The sequence below is a fragment of the Nelumbo nucifera genome, chromosome 5, assembly GCF_055504915.1.
Source record: "Nelumbo nucifera cultivar China Antique chromosome 5, China Antique-T2T, whole genome shotgun sequence".
Classification (NCBI taxonomy): domain Eukaryota; kingdom Viridiplantae; phylum Streptophyta; class Magnoliopsida; order Proteales; family Nelumbonaceae; genus Nelumbo; species Nelumbo nucifera.
Genome location: NC_142653.1, coordinates 73,740,410 through 73,761,148, shown reverse-complemented (window position 1 = coordinate 73,761,148; position 20,739 = coordinate 73,740,410). Strand labels below are relative to the sequence as shown.

The 20,739-nt window shown below is 41.0% G+C and overlaps 1 protein-coding gene across 6 annotated transcripts in view; it reads right to left on the bottom strand.

Annotated features, from left to right (window-relative positions):
- LOC104589179 (alpha/beta-Hydrolases superfamily protein) overlaps positions 1-20,739 on the bottom strand; it is a 104,713-nt gene that overhangs the window by 36,762 nt on the left and 47,212 nt on the right. For all 6 annotated transcript variants that reach the window (XR_016075971.1, XR_016075969.1, XR_016075970.1 and 3 more), the window contains 4 exons: positions 19,834-19,932; positions 19,256-19,313; positions 19,095-19,147; positions 18,846-18,947 (listed from right to left, as the gene is read on the bottom strand). Coding sequence is in view for 3 of the 6 variants with exons in the window: in XM_088887198.1 (XP_088743324.1) it covers positions 18,846-18,947; positions 19,095-19,147; positions 19,256-19,313; positions 19,834-19,932 (312 nt within the window). In the remaining 3 variants the exon portion in view is untranslated. The remainder of the gene's footprint in view (positions 1-18,845; positions 18,948-19,094; positions 19,148-19,255; positions 19,314-19,833; positions 19,933-20,739) is intronic.

Below are 20,739 nucleotides of genomic sequence, written 5' to 3'. Positions count from 1 at the left end.
AGGGGATGATCTTAATCCTATCTACAGATTAGGTTAGCTTACTCCTGATCTTATCAGGAGGTTACCAGATTCAAATCTAATTTGAATTTGGTCTCCCAGAGTGGATAAGGTTAAAGGCCCAATCCTTCTGCTAACTTCAATCCCAGATTCGCCCCATAAATGGGTGATCATGTCAGCCCAGCTCGAAATGGGCTTTTGGCCCATTAAGTGTTTAGTGCTTAACTAGTTTCCAATCTGCTGCCCAGTTGGGCTTCTTTATATGGCGTGGGACCCAAGCATTGATCTACACACCAGCCACATGGGTTTGGCCCAGCCTTTATTACAAGGCCCAGTCGAATTCACTGAAAAGCTTAGTAAACCCCTGAGCCCATCACATGGACCCTATGGGCCCAACACTTACATTAAGTGGTCCCTGGGCCAAACCATCTTATAAAAACCCAGGGACTGTGGGCAGGTGCAAGATTAACCCATCAGGTACTATCCTAAATGGTCTTACACTTAACCTCTCAGCCCTTAATGATCAAGCATTGCCCGACAAGAGAGGACCTCTCCCTCGGCTGCAATGAACAGTGCCGCACTCTCTACTCACAAGGATCCTGGGAATTAAAACCATTTGCAAACATTTTGAAACCGTACAAATATATATATATATATATATATATATATATATATATATTAATTTTGCAAAACAAAATTCCAACGATTGAAATCAACTGCCGGCAGTTTGGTTTCCATCAGAGAGAGTGCATTCCCGATCATTACCTTTGTCCGACAAAGGGGCTGATCCTGTCACTATGATCACCCACTCAGATGAATTCTCAGACTGTCCCAACATACCCAAGTTTTGATCCCCGCTAAGGAACCCACTGATTGGCATATCAAAGACAGCCCGATCCGACACCTAGTGAAGTGTCATAATCGAGTCTAGGGGTCAGGTGTAACTTTCCAGTTTTGCCCATCTGTCTCCAAGGTCTAGGGCAATACTGGAAATCTGGTCCGGTTCAAGGATTCGAGTAATCCCATACTACATGTGCCTTGGGTCTTACCCTGGTGAACGAGACAGACCATCCCAACACTTGGTGGCACACCAGTATCAACCTTGGCAGGATAAATCTCCCCAGACTTATCCAATGGCTGTGAACATTTAAAACTAACACAAGCCTCAATAAGAGTCCAGTTTTAGGGTCTTACACAGAATTATACCAAACATGAATCAAACAGGCACTTTATTTATTTGCACTAAATGTCAAAAGTACATCAAATCATATTGAAGCTAAGGACATACAAAACTGTCTAACATACCCAGAAAGCTGTGGCAGGATTACCTAATGTGGATGTTGTGGCAGGATTACCTGATGTGAGAAGCAACATGGAAAGTTGTGGCAGGATTACCTGATGTGGATGCAAAAGAGGTGGTGGAAGGAGCATCCACCTGGCGAATAGCTCTACCACAAAGATCCAAATGGTCACAGAAGGAGTTTACAATATCCTCCCTTGGGTCAGATCCAGAGTAGCTATGTTGGCCATGTGGTGTTTGAGTCACAGTAGAAGTGGAGGGCTTATTCTCCCGAGTAACCATATTGGCCATGTGGTGTTTCTTGGTACCTTGTTGCCCGAGTCTTCTACTTACATCTGAGCCTTGCTTCTTAGGTAAATCTTGAGCCCACTTTGGTTTCCCATGGAGATCCCAACAAGTATCTTTGGTGTGCCGGTGCTTCTGACAATTAGTGCACCACAATTTTTCCTTATCTTCTGCTTTTTTCTGAAGATCCCCTCTCTTGGAAGAAGGACCACCACTAGTAGAGGAACCCCCCTTTGCCACCAACACAATTGCATCCCCTCCGGTGTTGTTCATCAAGTTTCTTCTGCTCTCTTCAGACTGGACAAGAGCATAGACCTCCTGAATTGAAGGAAGATCCTTAAAACTTAGAATTTGTACTCTGATGGATTCATAGATAGGATTGAGACCATGTAAAAAGGCAAACACCCTTTGCTGTGAGACAAGTTTCTTGTACAATTTTGCATCTTCATCACACTTCCAATCAATATTCTGGTAATGGTCCAACTCCTTCCAAACAATTGTCAAGTCAGAGTAATAAACTGATAAACTCCTCTCCCCCTGTTTACAAGTAGATGAAGCTGTTTGCAGTTGATAAATCTTGAAATAGTGTCGAAGTTCAGAATATGTGGATTTTGCCTGTTCCCAAATCTCATTTGCAGTTTCAGCCCACATGAAGTTCTTCCTTATTTGCGGTTGCATGGAGATCAAAAGCTAAGACATAACCATCAAGAGGAACAACAGCCATAGGGAAGGATAGATCACTATTTCCACTCATTCCATTCAGCATTGTGGAGATTCCAGATGTAGCTGAATCTTCACTATTCATGATTCTAGGTTTAGATGTACACAAACCAAAGGCACACTGCCTTACAGAGCTGCTACAGTCCACAACTAGGCACTTGCAAATTTTCGGTTTCACAAGGAACCAAGCACAAACATTGCAGCCACAGTACTAGGTTGTATGACCTACACTGTGTAGGAGTCCACAAAACAATATACGAACTGCACTTGCAGTGTAACCAGCTCTGAATGACCTATAGTTTTACAACTTTAACATAGCTTCTCAGCTAGGTCACCCGAACTGTGAATAGGTAGTACAGTCATGGACTCAAACTTCTCTTCAAATCATAACCTTCCTTCGTACATCTAGGATGGTTTTCTACAATCTTCTTAGCCGAGCAACTCCAGTTACCAGCACCTAAGGCTGAAGGATGAAGGAAGAAGAAGAAAAACTTGTAGCAGAACCCTTTTCTGCGCTAGGAAGTTGAACAGTCAGCTTTCTTGTAGCAGAACCCTACTCGGCAGTGGAGACTAGCAGCAGCACTAGAGAATGCTTCCTCTTCCTTGTCTTCGAACATCAGGACTAAGCTTCTACGCAGCAGTGGAGAGAGACCTCAGCTGGTTGTTTTCCAGGCCTGGACAGTCCTGCTCTGATACCATGTTGAGCAGGAGAAGAAGGAGAAGAAGGAAGAAGGAAGAAGAAGAAGAAGAAAAGAAGAGGCAACTGAGATGAGGCCTCAAAAGTACTGCTTCAGTCGAGTGAAGCATTGCATTTATACTATACTGGCCGTACAACACAATAGGTCTGCAAAATTACAAAAAATACCCCTGCTGGTACTAAACTTGTGTACAGTACATATAATACACCTATCAACAAGCACCAATGGCCATCTTTGCAGATTGTGACCATTCTAAATAGTTTGTACCATCTAACTTAACTGTAGTGATGGTCCCAACCCTGAAAAGGTCTCCGACACCTCCTTCCACTGGTCCCATTTCACTCTCGGGTTTGTTTTCTGCGGGACAGGAGAAGAGAGAGAAGAGGCAGTCGTTCTCTCTAGAGACCTCCAAAAAAGGTAGGATTTGAACCGCCCTCTTCAGAAAACTCCAAGGAACCCTAAAAAATTAGGGCACCACTTGCTAGGTCAAAATTGAAGTGTCCTACAAAAACAAGACTCTCCCTCTTTCTTCAATTCTTCTTGAATTTGATGGGAAACCCTAGCCCAGCTATAGGGCAAAACAGATCCACCAAAAAATCCAAAAACTGGGCTTACCTGAGATCTTCGATCAGCCTCTCAAATCACCATGCAGTCAGCCGATCTAGGGCTGCATGATAGAGCAGCTCAAGAAGCCTTCGGCCTGCTCTAATACCAAGTAGAAGTTGCTGATAACTAATTCTGATGTATACTTTGTGAAGAAAAGTAGAAGACACTGAAAGGTTTCAGCAAGAGAGAAAGAGAGAAGAAGAAAAGAAAGTGGGATGAAGCCAGAATTGAATAGATCTGGCTGCCAACCCCTCTTTGAATTAAATACTTAAAATAAATAATGAAAGATTACAAGAATGCCCTTAGTAGGGCGGCTACTTTAAGTAGCTGAACAGTCACAACTTAAAAACATAAACCAATGGGCCTAAAGCCCAATAACTTCCTAACTTTAAAACTTAAAAATAAAAAATAAATGACTGGGCCCAATAACTTGAAATCAGCCCAACTCAACCGTTCACAAAGAAATCTTCCACTAAATCCTTCTCCAGTGATCTTTCCAAAATAGATCCTGTCCCACTTTAACCTACAGCTGTAAATAACATCTTCCTTTGCCACCTGAGATTCCACTATGTCCCAAATTATGAAATTTTCTAGGGAAAAAGTTCAATTATCCTATCATTCTCATCCTCATATTTCCCTACAGTCAACACAATGGTTTCTTCCAATCCAAAATGGCAAAATTTTTCTCTGGCTCTTCCAGTTCTCTAAAGACAAATTTAGTGAAGCATCTCTTCTTGGAAAGAGAATGCCTAAAGATGTAGTCCTGAACTAAATATCCATAACCTTCACTACAGGTATCTGTTTGACAAAAATAATTGTTTTATCTTATGGACGTACTCATTCTTGCAATTAACCCGGTCGAGTTATCCACATTGCCATTGGCTTCAATACTGTCCCACTCTCCTCCCTTGTGAGGCCTCCACTAAGTATGAATGCAAAGTGCTTACTACCCATGAAAGTATGATAACCCCCGACTTTTCTCCAAAGACACTAATTCTTTGTCTTCTTCACTGTTTCATTTCCATCAATTTCAGGACAGATCTCAGGGGCATTTGTCCACATATCAGCATCACCCAGAATTGATTTAATGACACCTCGTAGCCAAAATCCATAAAAGCCAAATAGGGAGAATCAAGAGAATCATGTCAGCCAGATGTATCCACTTCATGATTTGCCTGATTAAAAGTTTTAAAGCAATAGGGAAGGAATGGGGAGGAGCTTCATATGCATAGATCCTTAAGATTTTAAGCTGGTCCAAGGTGGACTATGCATAGATCATAAGACTTCAATCCAGTTCAAGGTGGAGTACACTTCTATCTTGGTTCCATGACCATGGTAGGTTTTTGAAGCCAACTCCTAAAAATATGGGGATTCATGCAAGAGGGATAGAATACCAAATTCTTCTAGGTGTTGGGAGCAAGTGCCCATGTTTGGCTCTTAGATCAGTTAGGGACAGGGAGACCTTAATACTTGATCAAATTAATCGTCAGACTAGAATTACCATAGGAATTACATTAGTGAAATAAACTGAAGAAGATGAGAAGTATTAATTTCCAACAACAGCAAGAGAAGGGACCAAAGGAGAGTGGTGAGTCTGGATTTTAGATACAAGGTAGAGGGGACAATCATGTGAAGGAAGTGAGGGGATATATACAGAATTAGGCCCTATATATCATTTCAAAATCCAGAAAACAAACTATCTGGGTATTTGAGAGGTGGGGTGTATTATAATGTTTCAAGCATACCTTATATTATGGGAAGAAATAGTAGAGATGAAAGGGAAAGCTACAAGATTAGGTATGTAGAGAATTGTTGGGCTGATCTCTTGGTGGGAGCACCATTTTATTGTGTATCTTATGTACATTATAATTGTTCTTTATTTTCTTCTTTCTTGTACTTATGGAGGACAAAATTGTCCTTTCCCACCTTTTGTACTCTAAGAGTATATAATACAATTCTTTTTGGGCATGTGGACATCAAGACATACCCTTCCATATAATTTTCTCTCTTGTACTTGTCTCTGACACAGTATCAGAGCAGGTTCAATCAACTGGACTTGCTGAGAACATTTGATGTGGTGTTTCAAGTCCCTCATAAGAGGACTGGAGAGGCTCCTTTTGGTTTCCACTTCTGAAGTTATAAGTGCATATTTGGGGCAGTTCCAATCAGCCTTTCTTTGCTGATTTTCTGTAGAAAATGTGAGGGTTTTCTCACTCTTTTCATCAGATCTCTTGATTGCCTTATCAGATCAGAGTGAAACTACAGATCTGGTATCACCCTAGCCTATTCTTCATTTCTGTTCAAGTTCTATGCTGATTGGGACTGTTGTTGGAGGGTTTTCATCTCTCCTTCTTGCTTCTTGACCCTGTAGAGGTAAAAAAGTTTGATTTGCTAAAAAGATAGGGTATCCAGTGAACAACCCAAGAGAGGTAAAAATATATGCTAGAGAAAGTGGAGGGGAAAAAAAGGAAAGGGGAAAATGAACAAAGTAGAAAACTGATTCTGGATGCTGAAGGTGATATGGAATTTAAGGATGAGAGAAGAAAACAAGAGGAAGTGGATATAGTTAGTTGGGTAAGGTACGAATGTGAAGATATATCTTGATGTACATTATTAGTATAGCCCCTGTAAAGTACTCTAATTATTTTATTTGTTTTTTTTATCTTTCAGCCCTATAAGGGCATTCTTGTAACTGTACATATCTTTTAGTATAAAAGGGACTCTTTGGGGTGGGGGTCAGCGATTCTTGACACCCCTGAATCTGCTCTCTTGTTATTAGTTCTGCTCACATGGTATCAGAGCAGATCATCTGTATCAGCCTGGGAGTTTGGGTTTCTACACACGATTAAAGAGTGTTCTTCAAGGCTTCCACTAGTACTGTTTGGATTCTGATCTGGATCTACTTGAGGGCTGTTTCGATCAGCACAAAAACCCTCCTTTTTTCTGAAAAAGACGCCTGGCAGGTTGGTTCGTCACACTTTTTTCTCTTTCAGCTGATCCAATCAGCCTATAACTCTAGATCTGGTGTCGCCCTAGGTCCCTCTTGCCCTCCGGTCACTTGGATCTCTTTTCCATCTCCTTTTTGAACGGTTTTTGGTCCCTTCTTTGGTTTGACAGTCCTGAAACTTACCTTTTTTGGACTGTCAACATTTTTTTTGTTTGCTGAAGTTGTTCGGACCCTTCTCTGGACTTCTCTGGATTACTGTAGTACTGTTTCGCCCTTTCCTCCTCTTGAGCAGAAGTAGATTGCTGCTTAGACTAGTTTTTTGGACTATTGTCGAACCCTTCTTTTTGTTGTTTTATGCTGTAATGGATTCAAACAGAAGGGATATTATTCCTGTGAAGCTGAATGGACAAAATTATAGGATGTGGAAATTCCACTTCGATTTTTATGTTGAAGGGAAAGGTTTGGAAGGACACCTGAATGGGACTGTCACTAAACCAACTGAGACTGAGGTCAAAGCCATACAACAATGGAAACTAGATAATGACAAGATTGTTTCCTGGATTCTTAGTTCTATTGATTATCATATTTCTGTACCTATGAGAAGAATAAAAACAGCCTATGAAATGTATTCATATCTGGAGAAAGTTTACCAACAGTCCAATATAACTAGACAGTATCAAATTGAATCAGAGATATTTGCCTACAGTCAAGGAGATAGAAGGATACAAGAATACTATTCAGGTTTTCTTGATTTGTGGGTTGAATACAAACTCGTCCATATTGATCCCTCGGACTCAGCAGAATGTGTGAAATATCTCTAGAAACATTTTGAGAAGAGGAAGGTAACTCAGTTTTTGATGAGGCTTGTCTAGTAAGTTCTCTGGATATTGTTCTTCTCCTTCACATGTTTGGATTATAGATTTAGGTGCCACCAATCATATGACAGGAGTCTATCTCAACCAACCAAATCCGTCTACTGAGACTCACCATAAACACATTGTTACTGCCAAAGGTGAAAAGTTAGGCATTATTGGTAGTAGTGACTCATCCCTTAAACTGTCATCCACTATGTCCTTCCCTCTCTCAAAAACCCTCTTAGTACCCAACCTTACTACTAGTCTGATTTCTATTGGTTAACTTGTTGATGAAGGAAATGTTCTCACCTTTTCTCATGATGGTTGCTTGATACAGGACCGGTACACTGCATAATTTTCAAGGTGCCCAGGCGAGGCTAGGTGACCATGGGGCGCCTAGGCGGGCGCCTAGCCCTCGCCTAGGCGATGGAGTTTAAAACTAAGGTTGTCGATGGATTTCTACCCTTTTGAACTAGTTTTCTTGAGATTTATGTATTCTGCAATTACTTTTGTGCATGGAACTTGAATTTAGATCAACAATACATAGGGAACAACCACTAAAATAAAAGAAGAAAATGAAAAAGAAAAGTAGGGGGCGGAGCCCCTATTCTAGACTCAGAAAATCTGGTGAAAAATATTAAAATATAAGAAGAAAAGAAGGGACGGAGCCCCTGTTTCAGAAACCAATGATGAGAACAAAAAAAAAAGCTGAAAAAATGGAAGAAATTAAGAAAAAAAGAAGGGGGCGGAGCCCCTATTCTAGACCCATAAAAGCTGGTAAAAAAAATATTAAAATAAAAGAAGAATATGAAGCATAAAAGAAGGGGCAGAGCCCCTGTTCCGCCCCTGTTTCAGACACCAATAATGAGAAAAAAAAAAAAAAAGCTGAGAACATGCAGGAAATTTAAGAACAAAAGAAGGGGGCGGAGCCACTGTTTTAGTCCAATAAAATGATTCAAAAAACTTGGAGAAAAGATACAAAAAGGAAGAGGAGAAAATGGGGCATAACCACTGTTTTAAACCAGGAAACAGAGAACAAAACTAAAAAGAAGAAGAAGAAGAAGAAGAAGAAGAAGAAGGAGGAGGAGGATTAACTCACCTTGACTTTAGAGAACTGTGTGGGAACGATGGAGGCTGTTGTTCTCTCATCTTCCTCAGTTCGATACTTCGATTCTATTGTCAATGTGAAACCCTCGAAAATTAACTTTGATTTTACTTTCCTCAATACAAAAGCATGATAACATGCAATAGGTTCTATTATAATAACTAAAACAACCAATAAAATATTATATATTTTTTATTTTTTATTTAATAAATATTTCTATAAGTATGCACCTAACATAGTTGGCGTTTGGGCGAGGCGTTTTTTGAAAAGCGCCTAATCGCCTAGGCGACACCTCGTTGCCTTGACAACTATGGTACACTAGGAAGGTGAAAGGGAAGGGGCGCAGACTGAGCCGTCTGCTTGCGCTAGAACTCGAAAAGTCTCCATCAGGAGCATCCTCGACTTATCTTAGTTCCTCAATGTCTGATTCTCTGTTGAGTTATAGAAATAATGTTTGGGATTTATGGCATAAACGATTGGGTCATCTATATTCTCAAAAATAAAAGTCATGTTTTACCTTTTCTTCACACTTCTGAGCATGCCACTAAACCTTTTGAGATAATACATAGTGATGTTTGGTCTGCTTCTATTACTTCACGATTGGGATACAAATACTTTGTATTGTTTATAGATGGTTGTACCAGATACACTTGGATTTATTTTCTACGGCACAAATCAGAGGTCTTTGCGACATTTAAATTATTCCATACTATGGTAAAAACTCGCTTCAAATGTAATGTGAGTATTCTCCATTCAGATTCAGGGGAAGAATATAGAGACGGAGACTTTCAGGCCTACTTGAGGAGTTGTGGAATTCAATCTCGACGCAGCTTTCTAGACACTCCTCAACAGAATGGTGTAGCTGAATGGAAGAATGGGCATATCCTCAGTGTTGTGCGAACATTACTACAGGAATCCCATGCTCCAACTTCATTTTGGGTAGAAGCAGCCAGTACAGCTGTGTATTTGATGAACCATCTTCCTTCTTCTTTTCTTGGCAACACTTCTCCTTCCAAAAACTTTTTGGTTATCCCCCAGACTTCTCCAGTCTTCATGTTTTTGGTTGTCTTTGTTTAGTACATCTTCCTGTTTGTGAATGTTGTAAACTAACTGCTTAGTCTGCTATGTGTTCCTTTGTGGGATATAGTCCTGACCACAAAGGATTCTTGTGTTATGACCCTGCTATTCGTCATATTCGGATTTCACAGAATGTTGTGTTTCTTGAACATATTTCCTTCTTTGCTGGAATTGCTAGATTGTCTACTCCTTCTATCTCTGTTTTGCAGAACTTTGATTTAGATAACTCTCCTACTTCCTCTACTGAGAAAGATATGTTTGTCTTCACTCGCAAGCGGCCACGTGTCCCAGATCCTACGCCTACAACCCTCCTTCCACCCGGTCTAGAGCATCCTCCTTCTGCACCTCCTGTAAGTGACATTTCGCCCCAAGATCCTCCTCCTATTTCAGATGGCAGTTCTCCTTTTCCACTTTGTCGTTCTACTCATCTTTCTCGACCTCCTGACCGCTATGGTTTTCCTTCAAGCCATAGCTCCTTTTCTGTTGTACTTTCTTCCACAAATATTCCTAGTTCTTATTAGCAAGCCATTAGAAGTCCTCATTGGAAAGAAGCCATGGATGCCGAAATTCAAGCCCTCCATGAGAATGATACTTGGGATCTTGTGCTTGCTCCTCCAGATGCTTCTATTGTTGGAAGTTTTTGGGTCTACATGATCAAACTAAAATCAGATGGTTCTCTTGATCGATATAAGCTCGGTTAGTTGCCAAGGATATAGTCAGGAATATGGGATTGATTATGAAGAAACTTTTGCCCCAGTTGCTAAGATCACCACAGTTCGGGTTCTTCTAGCCTTATCTGTTGTTCATTCCTGGACTATCTACCAATTAGACGTGAAGAATGCTTTTCTTCATGGTCAACTAAAGGAGAGTCTACATGAAGCCTCCACCTGGATATTGCAGTGATTCTTCACGTGTCTGTCACCTAAAGAAACCCCTATATGGTCTGAAGAAGGCACCCAGGGCTTGGTTTGAGTGCTTTCGAGATGTTGTTGTTGCAGCTGGGTATAGCCAGAGTTCCTCTGATTACTCTCTCTTTGTTAGGAGAAGGCCTCAGGGTATTACTATTCTACTATTGTATGTTGATGGCGTGCTTTTAACTGGGGATGATTATGATGACATTTATGAGATGAAGTCCTCACTTCATAACTCCTTTCACATGAAGGACTTGGGCCCTCTTACTTATTTCTTGGGTTTGGAAGTCCATTGTAGTAGTCGAGGGTATTTCATTTGTCAGCAAAAATATGCCTCTGATCTCCTCAAACTAGATGGAATTACAGATGAGAAACACGTTGATACCCCTCTAGAGCTGAATGTCAAGTTGTCTAAATCTGAAGGCCTAGTTCTTCCTGATGCTACTTTGTACCATCAGCTTGTTGGCTCTTTGATCTATCTCACTATGACTCGTCCTAATATTTCACATGCTATTCAGGTCATTAGTCAATTTGTTTCTACCCCTTGTCAACCTCATAAGACTGTTGTTCGCCGCATCATCTATTATGTTAGAAACACAACTTCTCAGGGACTGTTGTTCGACGATTCTTGACACCCCTGAATCTTCTCTCTCTTGTTCTCAGTTCTGCTCACAACAAAAACATGAGAAATAGAAATGAAGATTATCAATTGGAATGTAAGAAGTTTAGGAAGTGTTAGGAAAAGGGACATTATCAAGGAGGTGTTAAGAAGAGAAAAGAAAGACATTGGGACCATTCAATATCAGTCAACGTGGGGTAGGCCTTGCAAACTCCTTCAATATGGCATTCAATAGGGACTTAGCTTATAAATAGGCCAGGCAGCACCAAGTATCCTCTCTTATGCTCTCATTTTGACTTTCTAGCACTCTCACCCACCTCAGCTATTCATTTTGCCTCCTCTGAAATGACTGTTGGAGTAACCACCAATGGGAGCAAACCCTAGGGCCTCTAATGTCTTCTTGTGTCTACAAGTGGGACTGCAGCCGACTTCAGCTCTGAATTTTCCAGTTTACCCTCGCTCCTAATTTGGAAGTAGCTAATTCAAAGCTGAAGTGGGTTGTGGTCCCACCTGCAGACACAAGAAGACATCACAGGCCCCGGGATGTGGTCCCAAGGGCAACCACTCCAGTGGTCAAGTCAGAGGAGGCAAGATGAAGATTCAAGGTGTATCGAGGTGGATGAGAGTTAGAGTGAGAGCATAAGAGAGGATACCTGGTGCCGCCTGGCCTATTTATAGGCAAAGCCACTATTGAATGCCATATTGAAGGAGTTTGTAATGCCTTCCCCATGTCGGCTAACATTGAATGCATGCCACATTAAGGACTAATAGTACATAGCAAACCAATACCCAAGCAATAAACAAGGTGGAATGCCCATCGAGGTCGTAATGGTCAAAGGTGAACTTGCCAATAAGTCTTAGAGGCAAAATCTCCATAATGCCTCACAAGACCTATGAAAAGATGAGGTTACCCTCTGATGTTGCCATCTGTCAAGATCATATTGGCCAGATGTATTTGACCATATCACATGCCCCCCACTTCCGAGGCCAAGGTGTCAGTCGTTGGGTCGTCCAATATAAGGTTGGTTTGACTAAAGGAAGTACGGTGCTGAGGTCTTGCAGAAGTTTCCATGGCACCAGTGCAAGATTCCTATCGAGTTCTGAAAGAATAAAATCTTGGAGGCACTTCTTGAATGTATTTTAGTGAGGGTGACTCAATGGGTGAAAACATGAAATATCTTCTCCTCCTTTTCAGTTTACAATACACTAAGGAAATGAAAGGAGGTAGTGGACACCCTGATAATGAAAGCCCTAAAGTTCAAAGAGTAGGTATCCCCCACAAGAAGGCTTACAAAGGTTAATAAACTTTGATGGTAGTAGTAGGGGGAATCTAGAGCAATCAGGTGGGGGTGTTTGGGGATGCAAAGTAATGCAGTTGCCTTCTCAGGGCAGATTGGTGTTGCTGATTCATCAAGGGAAGAAAGGCATGGCAGCATAGAAACGAAATTAAAAGATCAGATGGTTGATAAGGACTATGATAGTGAAAGTGGAGTGAGTTCGAAGGTCAGCTAGCTCTATGGCTGACACTTTATCCTAGCAAGAGATTTCAACTTTCAAGGGATCAATTGTTCTGAGAAAAGTTGTAATATGAATGAGTGGGGGAGAGCTTGGCCTCTGTAAAATAGAATGTAAAATTGTACATGTTGAGCAGGAGACCAAGAAGAAGAAGAAAAGAAGGAGAAAAGAAGAAAGAAGGAGAAGAGGAAGAAGAATAAGAGGCAACTGAGTTAAGGCCTCAACAAAAACATAGCTTCAGTCAAGTGAAGCTTTCTATTTATACTGTTCTGGCCGTACATAACAAAATGTATACAGAATTACGAAAATACCCCTGCGGGTACTAAGCCTGTGTACAGTACATATAATACACCTGTTAACACTCCCCCTCAAGTTGGGGCATAGATATCAATCATGCCCAACTTGTCACAGAGACCTTGATGTCTAGAATAGTTTAGCCCTTTTGTAAATAAGTCTGCAAGTTGGTCTTCAGAGCTGATGTATGGAGTGCATACTTCGCCTGTGATGATTTTCTCTCTGATAAAATGCTTGTCAACTTCAATGTGCTTTGTTCTATCATGTAGTACCGAGTTGGCAGCAATACTGATAGCTGCCTTGTTATCACAGAGTAGAGTCATGGGTTTACCAACTGGAAAACCCAACTCTCCAATAGATTCTTTATCCACATACCTTCGGCTACTCCGTGTGCCATTGCACGGTACTCAGCTTCAGCACTGGATCTAGCTACCACGGTTTGCTTCTTACTCCTCCAAGTAACAAGGTTCCCTCCTACAAAGGTGCAGTAACCACAAGTAGACCTTCTGTCACTTTGAGATCCAGCCCAATCCGCATCTGTGTAAATTTCAACCCTCAAGTGTCCATGTTTCTGGAATAATAAACCAGCACCCAGGAACTTCTTAAGATACCGTAGTACTCTCTCTGCTGCTTCAAGGTGGGTGGACCTAGGTGCATGCATGAACTGACTGAGGACACCAACAGCATATGCTATGTCTGGACGAGTCATAGAGAGGTACAACAATCTCCCTACAAGCCTCTGAAATTGCTTCCCATCCTAAAGTGGTTCACCTTGACTGTCACTTAACTTATGGTTGGGATCAATGGGAGAGTCAGCTGGTTTAACCCCAATCTTTCCAGTGTCCTTAAGAAAATCTAGGACATATTTCCTTTGAGAGATGAAGATACCCCTTTTTGATCGGGCAACCTCAATCCCAAGGAAGTATTTGGTAGGACCTAGATCTTTCACCTCGAACTGAGTGGCAAGGAAGCCCTTCAAACTTTGAATTTCATCCTTCCAGTCACCAGTAACAATTATGTCATCCACGTATACTATTAGGGCAGCCATTTTACCTTCTACTCTTTTTACAAACAGTGTGTAATCTGACTGACATTGCTTGCATCCCCTCTTCTGGACTACAGTATGAAATCTGCTGAAAGCCCTTAGTGATTGCTACAGCCCATATAAAGACTTCTTCAACTTGCACACCTTTTGTTCACTTCCTTGAGCCAAACAACCGGGGGGTTGAACCATATAAACTTCCTCTTCAAGGTCCCCATTCAAGAAGGCATTCTTGATGTCGAGCTGATGTAGATCCCAATTCAGATTGGCAGCAAGAGAGAAGAGGACTCTAATAGAGTTCATTTTGGCAATAGAAGCAAAGGTTTCTGCATAATCAACCCCATATACTTGAGTGAAACCCTTTGCCACTAAACGAGCTTTATACCTCTCCACGGTTCCATCAGCCCCATGCTTAACAGTGAACACCCATTTACATCCAACTGGATCCTTTCCCTTAGGGAGATCAACAAGTTCCCATGTGCCATTCTTATGAAGAGCATCAATTTCTTCCTTCATGGCCTTTATCCATTCTGGTACTGAGAGAGCTTCTACCACATTCTTGGGAATAGGGGTACTATCAATGGAGGTAAGAAAAGCACGAAATGAAGGTGAGAAGTTCTCATAGGAAACAAAGTTGGAAATGGGGTGTTTGGTGGTGCACGACCTAACACCTTTCCTATGGGCAATGGGAACGTCAAGATCATTAGCAACAGGGAGGTTGGGAGTCAAATTACCTGAGTGAGTATGATCTTCCCCCAAGGAATCTGATGGCATTTGAGGTACGGCTTCTGGATTCTCCTCAGCTCTTGAACCTGATTGGCCTTTACGACGACGAGAAAAAACACGGAAAGGTGGAGGATCAGAAGGAGGAAGGGGAGAAGGAGAAGGAGAAGGAGTAGGGAAAGGAGGAAGTTTGAACCAGTTTCTCCTCATACCTACACTCCCCCGAGGAGAAACAGGAAAGAAGGGCTCATCCTCAAAGAAGGTAACATCCATGGAGACATAGAATTTCCGTGAAACAGGATCAAAGCAACGATACCCTTTCTGAGAGAATGAGTAGCCAAGAAATATACATGGGATAGCACGAGATTCCAATTTTCCCCGGGTGGGGGAAAGGTTTTGGACAAAACACCGACAACCAAAAACACGGGGAGGAAAAGAAAGAAGAGGGGCCTTAGGAAAGAGAAGCTGATGTGAAGCTTTGTACTCTAACCAACGAGAGGGCATTCGGTTAATGAGGTATGTAGAACAAAGGACGGCCTCAAGCCAAAAACGTTTGGGAACATTCATGTGGGGTAGTAAACCCCGTGCCACTTCAAGAAGGTGACGGTTCTTCCGTTCAGCCACACCATTTTGTTGTGGCGTGCGGGCACAAGAGCTCCGATGAAGAGAGCCACGTGAAGCAAAGAACTCCGTGAGGTCACTATGAAAAAACTCTTTTGCATTGTCTGATTGAAATATTTGAATTTCGGTCTGAAATTGGGTGAAGACCATCCGTTGAAAATCTTGGATAATTTTTGGTACTTCCTCACGGGTTCGCATTGGATATACCCAAGTGTATCTGGAATAATCGTCAATGAAGGTAATAAAGTACTTGTAGCCACTCTCAGAAGGTAAAGTAACAGGGCCCCACACATTCAAATGCACAATGTGAAAAGGAAACTCAGATTTACTATTTCTTTGAGGAAATTGAGTTCTACAATGCTTGCTTAATTGACACGTTTGACAAGAAAAATTGGAAACATTTCTGGGAAAACAACTTTCAACAACTCAAAAGACAAGTGACCCAAGCGACAATGCCATAAATACATTTTACTCTTTTTGAACTGACTAATAGACTCTGTAACAAGAAGGCCAACCGTATTCTCTAGCATATAAAGTCCATCAACCATATGACCTCTACCAATCGTCCTCCCCGAGGCCAGATCCTGAATCACACAATAGGAAGGGAAAAAAGTCATAGAACAGTTTAAGGAATTTGTAACACTACTGACTGAAAACAAATTCATAGGAAATTTTGGAACATGAAGAACATTAGAAAGAGTAAGGCGAAGGGGAAGAGAGAGAGTTCCTTGACCAGCTATGGGAGAGTATGATTCATCAGCTAGTCTCACTTTATCTCTTCCGGAAAGGGGGTGATAAGTTTGGAAGAAAGAGGACATACCAGTCATGTGTTTTGACGCTCCAGAATCAATGATCCATGGAGAGTCAAGGTCGTGAGAAGCAACATGGAAAGGTGTGGCAGGATTACCTGATGTGGATGCAAAAGAGGTGGTGGGAGGATCATCCATCTGGCTAATTGTTCTACCATAAAGCTCCAAATGGTCACGGAAGGAGTTGACAATATCCTCTCTTGGGTCGGATCCAGAGTAGTTATGTTGGCCATTTGGTGGTTGAGTCACAGTGGAGGTGGAGGGCTGATTCTCCCGAGTAACCATATTGGCCATGTGATGTTTCTTGGTACCTTGCTGCCCGGGTCTTCTAATACCATCTGATCCTTGCTTCTTAGGTAAATCCTGAGCCCACTTCGGTTTCCCATGGAGATCCCAACAAGTATCTTTGGTGTGCCGGGCTTCTGACAATTAGTGCACCACAATTTTTCCTTATCTTCTGCTTTCTTCAGAAGATCCCCTCTCTTGAAAGAAGGTCCACCACTAGTAGAGGGACCCCCCTTTGCCACCAACACAATTGCATCCCCTCCGGTGTTGTTCATCAAGTTCCTTCTACTCTCTTCAGACTGGACAAGAGCATAGACCTCCTGAATTGAAGGAAGATCCTTAGAACTTAGAATTTGTACTCTAATGGGTTCATAGATAGGATTGAGGCCATGTAAAAAGGCAAACACCCTTTGTTGTGAGACAAGTTTCTTATACAATTTTGCATCTTCCTCACACTTCCACTCAATGTTCCGGTAATGGTCCAGCTCCTTCCAAACAGTTGTCAAATCAGAGTAATAAACTGATAAGCTCTTCTCCCCCTGTTTACAAGTAGATGAAGCTGCTTGCAGTTGATAAATTTTGGCATAGTGTCGAAGTTCAGAATAGGTGGACTTTGCCTGATCCCATATCTCATTTGCAGTTTCAGCCCACATGAAGTTCTTCCTTATTTGCGGTTGCATGGAGATCAAAAGCCATGACATAACCATACTATTCTCTTGATCCCATTTATCATGTTTTGCATTTTCAGAAGGTAGTTCTTTGATTCTTCCATTTATGTAGCCTACTTTTCCCCTTGCAGTTATGTATAGTTTGATCCCCCTTGACCACTCTAGATAGTTTAACCCGTCAAGAGGAACAACAGCCATAGGGAAGGATAGATCACTGTTCCCACTCATTCCATTCAGCATTGTGGAGATTCCAAATGTAGCTGAATCTTCACTACTCATGATTCTCAGTTCAGAAATACACAAAACCAAAGCACAACAGGACACTTGCTGATTTTCGGCCCCACAGAGACCAAGCACGTACACTGCAACTGCAGTACTAGGGTTTATCACCTACACTGTGTAGGAGTCCACAAAACACTATACGAACTGCACATGCAGTGTAACCAGGTCTGAAAGACCTATAGTTCACAACTTTGATACAGCTTCTCAGCCCAAAAAAAAGTCACAGTAGGAGCAGCCGAACGGTCACTCAAGTTCTAGGGTTCATCAACTGCCCCTTAGAGTGCAGACTAGAGCAACATACAATCGGAAGAAGGGGAACAGACCCTACTCAGATTCTGGAACATTAACAGTCGTGCAAGAAGCCATAAACAGGAAGAGAGAAAAAAAAAAATCTTAGTACCAGCAATAGGCAGCACAGTCATCAGTCATGAACTCGAACTTCCCTTCAGGTCAGATTGCAATAGGCAGTTCAGTCATGAACTCGAACTCCCCTTCAGGTCAGAGCCTTCCTTCGAACATCTGGGATGGATTTCTACAGTCCTCTTAGTCGAAGCAACCCAGTTACCAGCAAAAAAACATGTAGCCGAACCTTTTTTCTGTGCTAGGAAGTTGAACAGTCAGCATACTTGTAGCAGAGCCCTACTCGGCAGTGGAGACTAACCGCAGCACTAGAAAAACTTCCTCTTCCTTGTCTTCGAGCATCAGTACTATAACTCCTTTGCAGCAGAGGAGAGAGACCTCAGCTAGTTGTTTTCTAGGCATGGACGAACCTGCTCTGATACCATGTTGAGTAGGAGACCAAGAAGAAGAAGAAAAGAAGGAGAAAAGAAGAAGAAAGGAGAAGAGGAAGAAGAATAAGAGGCAACTGAGTTAAGGCCTCAACAAAAACATAGCTTCAGTTGAGTGAAGCTTTCTATTTATACTGTTCTGGCCATACATAACAAAATGTATACAGAATTACGAAAATACCCCCATGGGTACTAAACCAGTGTACAGTACATATAATACACCAGTTAACAGTACATATTGTTCCCTTTTTAATAAAATTCCTGTTAATTAACAAAAAAAAATACAAATGTTTAGAAGGAGAAACTATTCAAACTACTCTAATCATGGGTCTCAATGTCAGATCACATTAACATAACACATACGTATTTACTTCTGTTAATTGAAGAGGCAATTGCATGTATGCCCCCAATTAGGCAGCTCGGCAATAGAAAAGAAGGAACTATTAATAAATGCCAATGGCCCAGTAACAAATAAACAAATAATATAAAGCCTAGAACACAAAGAAGCAATAAAAGAACTAGCCAGCCGTCAATAATAATCAATGATATTAGCTTACTATTTACTGGTAAAGTAGACTATATATTCAATAAAGTTCACAACCTTTTCACAGAACAAAAAAAATGAAAAAAAAAAATGAAAGAGCAAAGGCAAAATATACTTAAGAAATCATTGGTTGGAACTATTGAAAGAAAACGCACCTGCTTTGGCATCCTGCTTAGGAAAGAAATCAGTTCAGCAGGATGATCCTCTCCATCTCCACCAGGACGGACATTTCCAGGAGTTGCATCTAGAACCCAAACCTTCAAGAAAAGCATCAAAGATATATTAGAAGATAAGAATGAAAAGAATAACCTGAATAAGCACCAAAGCACAAATATTGCCAACCATTAAAAGGTTCACTTTGTTTAGAACCAAAGATTTAACAAGAAAGGATAGTGTAACTTTACTCTGACTGGTCGTGCAAGAGGCTTTGCAGCTTGTTCAACCATGCTCAGTGCAACTGCGTAGATCATTAATGAGAAACTTAAAGCACTTAGTTTTCCTGAGCTCTTAGAAGTAAATGATTTCAAACATGAGGCAGTATCCTGCCGTAGTAGCCACAGCATACCTTTGCCTCCAAAGCTGTGACCAACTAAGACACGAGGTGTTAATCTGAGCTGTGCTACCTATTGAGTGCAAAATAGAGCAGTAAAATATAAGAAAAAATCAATATAAGAGATAATAATAAATAAGACCGCAGACGAACACTTGGAGATTTAGGAACATTCAAGGATTGAACAGATGTGGAGAGAATTTCTACAGATTCAAAGTTTTTCTTTTGGATCTCAACTAACTAAAAAGAATCCAAGTGGGAGAACTCCAACTGTAATCCATTACTCGATATAAGCTCAGGCTATAAATAAGAAATAATAATGACTGAATTAAATAGAAAGTTGTTCCTTTCAGTTGATCTCTCTCTCTCTCTCTCTCGCTTTCACAGGAGGTCACACTGCTCTCAAAGCTGGTGTCTGAGTTGGGCAGATTCCAACAGGAACCCTCCATTTTATACTTTAATTAAAAAAATATCACCTATATATCAAAATTAATTAACAAAAATATAGAATTGACTTTATATTACTTTCACACAACATAGATAAAACTAAGGAAATAATATGCACAAGTTGCTACTATTGGTTAATAACTCACGAGTTTTAAGACATCAAGTGCAGCTGCAGCAACAGTATGAGGTCCTCTCTTCTTAATAGATGCTGAATCGCCATGGCAACGCAAATCTACTAATAGAAACTGCATACAATGACAAAACAGAAAAATGAAGTTTCTCACAAATATTGGAAAGAAACAAGAAAGTTATAGATCAAACTTAATGCATCTGTGTTGTATCAACAGAAAATTATAAAGAGATGTACATTCTAAATAGTAACAGAAAAACTCTAAGACAATAATATACAGCAAAGATATTCTATTCACTCTGTGTTGTTTGAAGGAATCAATACAGGGGTTTCAGCAATGTAGACAGATAAGCTGGCAGATTAAGACCATCTGATCAGTCAATCATAAATGTCCTGGAATCAGTGTGACACCCAACTTTCTCTTCTCACTTCCTTCAGCAGGTAATGTCCTATCTTTTTTGTAAACTATTTAAAATAAATAATAATGGAAAACGATCTGGGCAAAATGGAGGGGTGCATTCATAATTTTAAAGGCGCCCAGGTGAACCTACGCGACAAGGGAGAACTTAATCTCCTAGTCGCCTAGGCGTTGCCTAGTGTGTCAAAAGTAAACTTGTTTTTCCCAGTGTTTCTAGGGTTGTGTTTCAGACATAAACCTTTTCTTTGTAATTTTCAATGCTAGTTTCTCAGAAATAATCATTTTCTTCCTACTGTTTCAAGGATAGTGTCTTAGAAATAACCATCGCCTAGTAAAAGAAGGGGCTGCTCTTCTTTTGTCATAGAAAAAGAAGAAAAAAAATCAACAAATAAGTCAAGGGCAGAGCCCCTTTTTTTGTCTCAGAAAAGAGAAAGAAAAAACGCTAAAAAATATGAAGGGGTGAAGCCCCTGTTCTTGTTTTAAAAAAAAAATGCAAGAAAAGAA